Source organism: Psammomys obesus, unplaced genomic scaffold, assembly GCF_907164565.1.
Source record: "Psammomys obesus unplaced genomic scaffold, mPsaObe1.curated_primary_1811, whole genome shotgun sequence".
In the NCBI taxonomy this organism is placed as follows: Eukaryota; Metazoa; Chordata; class Mammalia; order Rodentia; family Muridae; genus Psammomys; species Psammomys obesus.
Window position 1 is genome coordinate 4857993 of NW_026590859.1, and position 11513 is coordinate 4869505.

The 11513-nt window shown below is 41.1% G+C and overlaps 1 protein-coding gene across 1 annotated transcript in view; it reads left to right on the forward strand.

The window, feature by feature from the left end:
- The first annotated feature begins 3323 nt into the window (after window positions 1–3323).
- The window catches only part of Cenpf (centromere protein F), a 41279-nt gene continuing 33089 nt past the window's right edge, over window positions 3324–11513 (forward strand). Inside the window, exons 1-6 of the mRNA XM_055609277.1 lie at window positions 3324–3485; window positions 4397–4593; window positions 5757–5878; window positions 6272–6363; window positions 8325–8619; window positions 9651–9853. Of these exons, the coding sequence (XP_055465252.1) occupies window positions 3324–3485; window positions 4397–4593; window positions 5757–5878; window positions 6272–6363; window positions 8325–8619; window positions 9651–9853 (1071 nt within the window). The remainder of the gene's footprint in view (window positions 3486–4396; window positions 4594–5756; window positions 5879–6271; window positions 6364–8324; window positions 8620–9650; window positions 9854–11513) is intronic.

Genomic DNA, 11513 nt, shown 5'->3' on the forward strand with positions numbered 1-11513 from the left:
AGGTTGAGAAAGGTCAAGGGAAGAAAAAAAAATTTTTCCCGTATTGTGTAGACACTGGTAAAGGTGCCTTGCTGCGGTAAACAAACTCTAGCCTGTTTACTCATGCTTCTGTCAGCAACCATAATGAGATTCAGTCACACGCGCACACACACATGCACACACACACACACACACACACACACACACACACGCAGAGTGAGTCTAGCTGAAAAGAGGAACTGGGTTGAGAGGGGACATACATACCCATGTATGAAAATGTCATAATGAAAAATATTAGGTATAATTGATACACACTAGTAGAACATTAAATGGTGGGCCCCCCCTTTTGGTTTTAAGAGACAGGGTTTCTCTGTGTAGCTTTGGCTGTCTTGTAACTCACTATGTGGAGCAGGCTGGCCTCAAACTCAGAGATGCTCCTGCCTCTGCCTCCCAAGTGCTGGGATTAAAGACGTGCGCACCCCCACTCAGCTATGGTGCTCATTTTTAATAGGTAAAGAAACATATAAAATCTGGGCTTCATGAAAGGGCACACTCAGTTTTGAAGAGTCTTGGGAAAATTTGAGTCTGATCAAGTGTTCCCCTCAAATCTCATATTCAGAATTTGAAAATAGGACGAGATGACAGAGAGGGTTAACAGTCATGCACGTCGAGATCCAACTTCCGATTGTTTCTGTTATAATGTGCCTCAGTTATTTATTTTAATTTAATTTAATTAGTTTATTTTTTTTTTTTTCCCGACAAGAACTCTAAACTAGGCTGGCCTGGAATGCTCCGCAGCACAGGCCGTCTCCTGCCTCCTCAGCCGGCCCAGCCTCTCAGGACAGAGAGACCTTGTTCAAACCCGCCGCCGCCCCTCAGAGCGTGGGGCGCCCGTCTCTAGGCAACGCCACGCACCGGACGTCTGCGCAGGCGCCGCGGTGGCCCGGTTTGTTTTTAAATAGCCGTCCAAAAGAGCCAATCAGAGGCGGCTCTCCGAGCGCGCGGGAGCGGATTGGTTGGAAGCGGCTGGCAGTGGCCAATAGGCGTGGCGGCTGGCTGGGCGGGACCGGAAGTGAGCGAGGGAAAGAGGGGCGGCGGCGGCGGCGGGCAGTTTGAAACGCGCTGTGCGCGTCGGCGAGGAGCCGCACGCCGTGTGAGGAGCTCGGCGGTGAGGCGCCCGGGCTGTCGGACCCGGAGCCGGGTTCTGCAGGGCGCAGGTGAGCAGCGTCCCCCCCCGCGGCGCCCCGCCGGGACCCTGGTGCTCTCCGGAGCTCCCTTCCCGTTTGGCTTAGGGTCGCCGGCATCCAGGCTGTGCTGTGTGCCCAGCGGCCAGAGGGAGAGAGCTAGCGCCGGGAGGCAGGCGGGCCGTTCTGAGGAACCTCCTCGGGGCGTGACGCGGGCGACCGGCCCTGGGTCACAAAGACTTCGGTGCAGTCCCGTTCGAACCTTGACCTCCGAGGCTTTGCGTCACCTTTGGTCTTTCTCTCAGACCCTGCCCCTTTAATCTTACTTTTTCCATTTACTAGTTCCACTACTTCTGCTCCACTGACCCTGTTTGGGTGGCTGACAGCTAATTGCAGTCAGGCGTGAGGTGTATTTATACGGGACTGTAGGGAGATACAAAATGTATAATGTGCGTGACTACAAGCAAATGCCTTAGCTGTTTGGAGGGTTTGGTTGGTTTGGTTTGGTTTTGGTTTTGGTTTTTCGAGTCGGGGTTTCTCTGTGTATCCTTGGCTGTCCAGGAACTTGCTTTGTAGACCAGGCTAGCCTCGAACTCTCAGAGGTATGCCTGCCTCTGCCTCCCAGGTGCTGGGGTTAAAGACGTGTGCCACCACGCTGGGCTATTTGTAGGTTTTGTATTAGAAAAGCACCCTACTGGTTTCCCTTGCATCTCATCTCTAGATTATTCTTTTTTTTTTTGTTTTGTTGGCTGTGGCTTTTACCCTTCTTCTAGACAGGGCTTCTCTGTGTAGCGCTGGCTGTCCTGGAACTCACTCTGTAGACCAGGCTGGCCTCAAACTCAGAGATCCACCTGCCTCTGCCTCCCAAGTGCTGGAGTGAAAGATGTACATGACTGTGGCATCGTGATGTAATGATTTCGGTGGCTGGCTGAATTAAGTTACTGTGTGATTTTATGGTCTAGTGTCCTCTTTTGAATAAGGAAGCTACGTGACTGTCATCTCTTAGAGCAGGGTAAATTGACTTTTGTAGTTAAGAGGCCTTTGATTTCAGCAATTTTTTTTTTCTTTGAGGAAATTGGGTGTGGAATTCTCATTCTGAGAAATGATATCTGGGGAAAAACAACGACGCTGTCAGCAAAAACTTTTCAAGGGCTGATATCTAACAAGCCACAATCCTTGTTTCTCTTTAATTCTTGAAAGTATATTTTCAAGATACTTACAGTTAGATACTTTCTCATCATAAATATACAGATGTGACTCAGAGAGAGATAATGCACACTTCCTTTGTTTCGTAAGCTGAAATAGGTTTTAGGGAGCTGACATGATAGTTAACACATATAAAAAAATGTTCCAGGAGATGCCATTCTGATGCTAGAGGAAGTTGTCAACATTATTCTTATAAATGAGGAAAGCAAAATAGAAAGATCCTGTATGATTTGCCCAAGGCCTTATGTTATTTAAATGACAGTGGTAGGGCTTACATGTCCTTTGAATCCCTGTCTGTATTCTTTTTCATCTGGAGAGTGCCTTTCTCACCTCGGGAATGGTCCTGGTAGTAACCTGGCATCCACCCTGGACTGATGCATGCATTCATTTAACAAACACTACAGCTTGGAAAGAGCTGGGTGTTTTGTGAGAAACTGACAGGGACCTATGGCCTGTTTAGGAATGACAGAAAAGGCTTCCCTGAGGATATAAAGAAGTGCTTCTCAACCTGTGTGTCATGACCTCCACAGGCTCACATACCCATTGTCTTGCACATCAAATATTTACATTATGATCTGTAACAGTAGCAAAGTTTACAGTTATGAAATAGCAGTGACATTTTGGTTGGGATCACCACCACAACATGAGGAACTGTGTTAAAGGTTTCAGCATTAGGAAGGATAAGAACCACTGATATAAATTTGAGTGATAATGATATGAAAAAGAAAGAACATTTGTAAAATAATGTCATGATTTCTTTCGTATGGGTAGAATCTATTTTGTCTGGAAACCTTACAGGAAAAATTTTATATATATGTATCTCTTTATAAGAGCTTAAAAGTGAAAAATAAGAATAAACAAAGAGAAAACCAAATAACGTTTTATACTCTTTAAGTTTCCTTTATTGCTTTTATTTTTTCAGCTTACTTCTAAATGCTTTAAAAATAAGACAGGATGAGCTGGGCATTGGAAGAATGGAAGGAAGGGCTCCCTACAAGAGCTCTTCAGAAAATTCAAGAACTTGAAGGACAGCTGGACAAACTGAAGAAAGAAAAACAGCAGAGGCAGTTTCAGCTTGACTCTCTTGAGGCTGCGTTACAGAAGCAAAAACAGAAGGTACCACTCTCTGAAGCAGTCTGTGTCCTTTTGCGTGATCTCACCTTTATTTCACTTTCTTGTAGAAAGGGGATTTTGTTGTCTCTAGGTGATATCATATCTTCAGACACTTGAAGTTGCCTCTGATCTTCTTCATTTGTGGCTTTATTGCACCTACCTGTAGATAGTTAGGGCTTAATTTCATTTTATCTTAGTTTGGTAAATGGTTTCTTTGCCTTGTGCAGTAGGCTGAGTGTCTAGTGTCAGATCTGAATTGAGATTTTGTTACGATATTTTACAGTTTAAATGAAGCTGTCTGACAGCGAGCTTTAGGGGTATTAAATGAAAACATAATACTTCTTAAAAACAAAAACAAATACCTGTTAGCCAACTATGCAGTAGACAATTATGAGGGAAGGATCTTTTGACTTTTTTAAATAACTGGCTTTCTCAGTGAAATGAATTGTTCAAGGTTTATTTTTAAATTCCTTTTCAAAAATATATTCATGTGTATGTGATGTATTATATGCCTGATTGTATGTGTACCACATGTGTGTAGTGTCTGAGGGCTCAGAAAAGGACCTCAGAGGCCGTAGACCTGGAGTTCCAGACTGTTTTGAGCCATGTGATGTGGGTGCTGGGAACTGAACCCATGTCATTTGAAAGAGCAGTAAGTTGTTCTTATTTGCTGAGCCATCTCTCCAGCCCTTTATTTTCAAGTTCTTGAAAGGTTGTTAAAAGATGATATAGTATGAGAATTTATAGAATTTTCTATCTATATGCCTAAGGTTATGTTCATGAAGCATCAGTACCCCCGCCCCAGGGTGGGTTTATTACTACAGTATCACAGAAAGGTAGTGTGAGAGTCAGATTTATATGTAGTGCTTGGTAAGTACACAGCAAAACTTTTTTTTTTTTTTTTTTTTGGTTAGGTTGAAGATGGAAAGACAGAAGGTGCAGACCTGAAAAGGGAAAATCAAAGATTGATTGAAATATGTGAAAATTTGGAGAAAACAAAACAGAAGCTTTCTCATGAACTTCAAGTTAAGGAGTCACAAGTGAATTTTCAAGAAAGTCAACTGAGCTCATGCAAAAAACAAATAGAAAAACTTGAACAAGAACTTAAGCGGTAACTGTCTGAAAAACATTCACATGGACTTCAGTGCTTTAGGCCCCCAGCTGAGACACTTGGCTCTAAAGGTTGAGGAGTCCTAACTTGTAGCTAGTAATTGTTAAAACTTGTAGGGCTCAGCTGCAGAAAAACCAACACTAGAGGGCATCGTTTGTCAGTCCTTGTTTTTACCAGGTTCTCAGGGAAGCTAAAGCTGTCAGAGACCAGCGCTTGTTGGCCTATAGTTTCTGTCTAGATGGAACAAAAGAGCCCCTAGTATGGATGGGTAGCTTTTCTACTCATGATCTTTTCTAGATGTGTTATGTTACTTTGTGTGTCTCTTTTTAAAGTGCCATATAATATCTATATATCAAGTCTCTAATTTTTTTATCACATTTATTTATTTGTGTGTTTTGTACACATGTGGAGGTCACTGGACAACTTTTGGTAGTCATTTCTCTTTTTCCACTTTGGGTCCCAGAGACCAAAGTAGTCTTGTCTGGGTTGGCGGCAAATGCTTTTACATACTGAACCATCCTGCTCACCTCAGGTCTCTTGTTTTGCAATGATTATCATAAGTAATGTCTCTGTTTTCATGATTAGAACTTGTTTCAAGAATATCACGTGACTTGTGTTTCTGAAGTTCTGTGTTCTTTTTTTTTATTAATTCAATTTACATCTCAGTCATAGAAGATTTATTTACTTATTTTTATGTATATGAGTGCTCTATCTGCATGTATACCTATGCACCAGAAGAGGGCATCAGATCATATTATAGATAGTTGTGAGCCACCATGTAGGTGCTGGGAATTGAACTCAGGACGTCTAGAAGAGCAGATAGTGCTCTTAACAGCTGAGCCTTCTCCACCCATCCTGGGTTCTCTCTGTGTCTGTCTTTGGCTGAGAGGGAATGTGAAGTTTGCTTGGATTGTACCCCACCCTCCACACTTCTTTGCTGCTATAGTGCTTTTCATACGTCTTCATAGTATTTGGATGACAGGGAAATACCTTTTACATCTGCCTTAAAAATTAGTCAACCACCTAATGTCTATTGGCTGAAAGGATTTTTAGAGGCTGAGTTCCATCCACTCTTTTTTTTTTTCTCCAGAAATGTATGGCATTGGTGTTCTGTAGCCTTTGTTCTAATCTGTTTTGTTGGTTTCTTGGGTTTTTTTCAACAGGTGTAAATCCGAACTTGAAAAAAGCCAACAAGCTGCACAGTCTGCAGATGTTTCTCTGAATCCCTGCAGTACACCACAGAAACTTTTTACAGCTCCACTCACACCAAGTCAGTATTGTAGCTGTAAAGATTTTTATTTGGTATAAACAACTCTGAGTTTTAAATTCTTCAAAAGTAATGAATTAGTTCAAATTTTTATTCAGCTTTTAATTTGGTGTTTAAAAATGTCATTCCCAATTGCATGTTTGTTGAATTATGTTGATCCATGAGGAGTAAGTATTAACCCTTAAACCCTTATTTACCTTTCTATAGTGTGTTTTAAAAGAAATTCAGTTTTATAATATAGGAGATACCTCTATTTTCATATTTTCATGAGTAATTTGGCCAATATTTTGATGTGTTTCTCCACAGTGTTTTATTAAATATTAAGATGCTTATTGTAAGACTTAGCACAATCATTGCTGATGTTTTAATTCTTTTATGAAGTCATTAGTTGATTTGATTGTCTGTGTTTAGGTTCCATGTATGAAAATCTAAAAGAAAAATATAATAAAGAAGTTGAAGAACGGAAAAGACTCGAGGCAGAGGTTAAAGCTTTGCATGCTAAAGTAAGTTCATTGTGGTCCGTGCAGATGCATTTACAGAAACCCTCTGCTGTAGCATGAAAAGAGTGATCTGCCATACGTATCTAGGGATGGCATGTTTTTCTTACCCTGAGAAAAACTTCAGGCTCCTTGGTGGTGATTATTTTTGTTTGTTTTTAAAAATAGGGGCCAGCAAGATGGCTTAGCAAGTGAAAGCACTTGCTGGAAACCTGACTACCTGGGTTTATCCGTGGAACCCCATGGGGGAAGGAGGAAACTGACTCCCAAAAGTTGTTCTTTGACCCGCACACAGGTGCTGCAGTACACACATTTGTGTACTCACTTATTACACAAATAAATAAAATTAAAATTAGGAGAAAGCTGGGCATTATGGAACATGCTTGTGATCTCAGCACCAAGGAGACTGAGGCAGGAGGATCTGGAATTCCAAGCTATCCTGAACATACATAGTTAAGACCTTAAAATGAAAACTAAAGACTCTAGGTAAGCTTAGTTTTATCCACAAATATTAAATGTTCACAGGAGTAACCAAAGCCATTTTATCTGCTTATCAAGACTGAGATAAGGACTGTTTAGAGAGGGAAGGACTAGGGAATTATTCCTTATTCTTGATGCTTGCTGGCTGACTCCTCTGGTGTAATGCAATTGCTATCAGAACTGTGGGTTTTGAGGTTTGTTCTTGGTAAAATTCTCATTTTAGAGGAGAATGTTGGCAACATAGTACACTGTTTCTTTTAGGTGGTTGCCATTAGGTTAGTTTGTTTTGTGTTTTTGAGACAGTCTCCTGCCTTAGCCTGTCTTAGCTGAGGATTGCCTTGAACTTTTGAACCTTCAGCTTTATTTGCTGAGAGCCAGGGTCACACACTTGGTTTATGCTGTGTTGTGGATAGGATCAAGGACTTCACACATGCTGGGCACACACTCTACCAAATGTGCTGTGCCCTAGAGAGAGACTCCATTTTCGTATGGGCCAGTAAGCAGAGAAGTGGTGAGGTGATTGGTTAAAGGCAACAATATTTATTTAAAACCTGTACGTTTTAAATCGTACATTTCTGCCAAACAGAAATTTGGTGAGATGTCACAAAGTACGTAACTAAATATTGAGGATCAAAAGATACTTATTTCTTTATTCATCCTTAAACCTTCTTTTGAGGTCACCAGAATTTTGTACCAAAGGCACTGCTTACTAAAATAAATACAAGTAAAATTCTCCAACTCGTCCTGGAGACACGAGCTTCACCATTTTGGTACCAGTTCTGCACCTGCTATTGCTTATGATGCTAAAAGGGGTGTGAATTTCTGTAACTGTTGACCTTCTCCAGTCGCGAGAAGAGTGCTTGCTATAGAATTATGGCATCTATGTTCAAGTCTTAATGTTCATCAGAAAGAAGGCAGAAAGTACCTCAGAGCACAGGCTACATGCAAGTGTTGATTATAAAACATCCACATGATGTTTCTGGGGGGATAACTGGGTATGAAATGTGAGATTAGTGGCAGTACTATGGGTTGGTATTTAGTGTAAAGGAACATGGGAAGGAAAAGATGGGCAAAGGAAAGCCAGTTTTGGAATTTAAAATGAAGATGAATAATGGTAAGTAGCACCAAGGTTTAGCCCTTATGAGTTGGTATTATCTCAGGTGGTAGTTCTTGCCTCGCTGGGAGTCTGACTGTTAGGGATTTGCACTCCTCAGTCTTGGAATTTATGATGTCCTACACCTGGCTAGCATTTATTATTAGTATGCTGTGTAAGCATCACCACCATGGGATTGTGGCTTTACGCTCTTCCTGAAAAGAAATAGCCCTGAATATCGAGATTTCCAGATGTGAGGATGGAGGTCAGCAGTAATGAGCTTATAGAGCATGCACAGGGCCCAGGGTTTGATCCCCAATATTGGGAAAAAAGACAAATAAGTTTCAAAAAAGTTGAGATTTTGAAGGACTGTAAAGAGGTTTTGCTTTTACAGAAAGTGAGCCTGCCTGTTCACCAAGCTACCATGAATCACCGGGACATCGCAAGACATCAGGCTTCCTCCTCAGTATTTTCTTGGCAACAGGAAAAGACCCCCAGTCGCCTTTCATCCAGTTCTCTGAAAACCCCACTTAGGAGAGATGGCTTTGCTGCTTACCCTTTGGGGGAAGAAGAAGTGACTCCTGACAGATCAAGTCTGTGGACGGGGAGAGGAGACCGCAGCAGTAGCAGCCTTTGTGATGATCCTCAGAGTTCTCAAGCTTTGTACCAGGTCAAAGCACAGAATCAAGGTAACTTTCTGACGTAAATTAAGTTTAAATGAAGCTTTTCCTAGATAATTTCCATCTGAGTTGTGTATTCTATATTTTGTTAGACACGTTGTTAGTTCACATCACGTAGCCATTTCTGTAATGACAGAAGACATGGTGGAATGAATATGTTTGTACTGAAAACATGGTGAGCCTTTAAGTAGTCTGAAAGGCTTTGTTTTATCTCCTCAAAGCAGAGTGAGAAGGCTGGGTACTAGTTTGCATTCCTCACGCTTCTCATCTGGCTCTTGGGGTGAGCCTGTGGCCTGACCAGCCTTGGCCAGAGGTGTGGCATGTATCTGCAGAGCAGCTCTGCCCTGCCTGCCAGGCTGTCCATATGGGAGCAAACCTGTAACCTTGGCTGCTGGACTGTGCTGAAGCTGACAGCCAACCATACCAGGTGGTGTTTTGGACTCTGCTCTGTGGACTGTGATAATTTCCAGTGTTGTGGCAGATATTGAGAACCATCCTCACTGTGTGCTGATGAGATGTTGCACTCCAATGTCACTGGAGCTGTTACTGTGTGTGTAGGGAAAAGGAGCGATGTCAGTGTTAACTGGCAGTGTAGGAGGTTCATATTGTCTTGATCTTCAGTGGAGGCAAAACTCTTAGACACTGTAGTAAGGTGAGCATTTCACTGCCTAGTGTTGCTATAAGCATAAAGCAAACGTTAGCATCCAGAGTATAAAGTTCAGTAGTGCCTTTACAACAGAGGGCATTACTTGTGGTAAGCTCTACACCACAGTAAGGTGCTGCTTGCAAAGCATGTTCTTCCTGTGCTCCTCTGTGAAGACATAAGAAAACCTATTTCTCTGTTTTCTATGGGGCATTTAAATATACATGTCAGTGGAGATGCTGACTGTTGAAGCTGTAAGTCCAATTTAGGTAGTTTCTGTATTTAAATTATAGTATCTCAGTTATTTCAGAGTAGGTAAAAGAAATAAGTTGTGAACATTTTGTAAATATATGTATGCCTGTACATTTTGGAATGTGGTTTTCTTTTGTGCTTTAAGACCTAAAAAGCAAGATGAATGAGTTAGAACTACGCCTGCAAGGGCAAGAAAAGGAAATGAAAGATCAAGTGAATAGATTTCAAGAGTTACAACTACAGCTGGAGAAAACGAAAGTGGAATTAATTGAAAAGGAAAAGAATTTGAACAAAACCAGGGATGAACTGGTGAGAACCACAGCACAGTATGACCAGGCGGCAATCAAGGTACTTGACTTTCCATGAATGATTAAGAAATCACCATCTTTTATACATGTGTTTATAAAGAAGTAGTTAGGGAAGGTCTTTGAAAGCACATGCTGGTGCTGCTGATGCAGGGGAACTCTAATAGGTTGTCTGTAGATAGGTAGGTAATGGACCTCTCTTGCCTGTGCCTTTCCAGCCGAGTGACCTTGAGCAAGTCGAAGTGAACAGAGATAACACTCATGGAATAGGAGGAATAATGAAGCTGTAGAAGAGTTTCAGGACACAGGGTGGGATTTGGATGATCTGTCCCTGGGCCCCAGTAGATATATGCTGCCATAGACTTTCCTTATGGCTTCCAGTGAGATCATTATTTGAGAGCTTGTTCTTTTAGCCCAAACCTACCTCTGGTCCTCTGTTTTTCTGTCACTAGTTCTCATTCACTAAGTTATTTATGGAGTGCCTACTGTATGTTCAGCATAGTTTTAGACCAGGAGATTTGTAGAGTAGCAAAAATTATTACCTTGTGGAGGCAGAATATAACAATAGTGAAAGAAATTCAGAAAGTAATAGTGTAATAAATCAATAAGATAAACACACACACACACACACACACACAAAATTTATGTGCTAACAAACATTGAGGAGAAATGAATTACCTTCCCAAACCAACCATGGTGGATTTGAGGTACTAGCTTGTGTGTGTGTGTGTGTGTGTGTGTGTGTGTAAGAGAGAGAGAGAGAGAGAGACAGGGTTTCTCTGTGTTGCCTTGTTTGTTCTGGACTCACTTTGTAGACCATGCTGGCCTTGAGCTCACAGAGATCCTCTTGCCTCTGCTGGGATCACAGAGGTGTGCCACGAGTTACTAGCTTTTTAATGTGGCAGATTACACTGATTGGTTTTCAGATATTTGTAAGAGCCTTATGTCTTTGTTCCATATGATTACAATGTGTAACTGTTTATTTAGATGTGAATTTTATTTGCCAATAACTTGTTAAGGATTTGGATGCTTTATTTTCATGAGAACTATTTGTTTGGCATTTTCTTTTTTTCTTCCATTTTTGTATGATACTTGTTATCAGGGTAATTTCAGCTTCACAAAATGAACCGGGAACGCTTCTGTTTATTTTTCTGAAAGAAAATGCCATTGATATATATTTTTTCATGGTTGTAGTAGAATTGCCCAGTGAAATAAACCAGGCCTAGAGATTTCTTTCGTGGAAATTTAAGTATTTTACATTTGGTTTTTAATAATTGACAAAATTGTTTCCTACTGAGGGAATTATAATGGTTGCTGTTTTTATCTGACTTGTCAAATTTCTTTATTTCTCTCTTATTTCCATTCTACCTATGTTGTCCTCTTTGAAGTATGTTTTGCATACAGTTAGGTCATGTTTTTTTAGTTCTCTTTTACTGTTTAATTAGTGAGTTTAACTCATTTACATTTAATGTAACTCTTTGTCATGACTTGAGCTTGCCATTTTCATTTTGCTTTCTGTTTTTGTTTTTTATTGCTGTGTTTCTTACTTTTCAGTGGATTACATAAACATTTTATAGGATTTATAGGTTATTGGTATGTTCATTTTGCCAGTTTTAATAAATTATGACACACGTGCCTCCCTTGTACTTAGAACTATATTGCCTGTATTACTTCCCTCCCTCCCTCCCTCCCTCCCTCCCTCC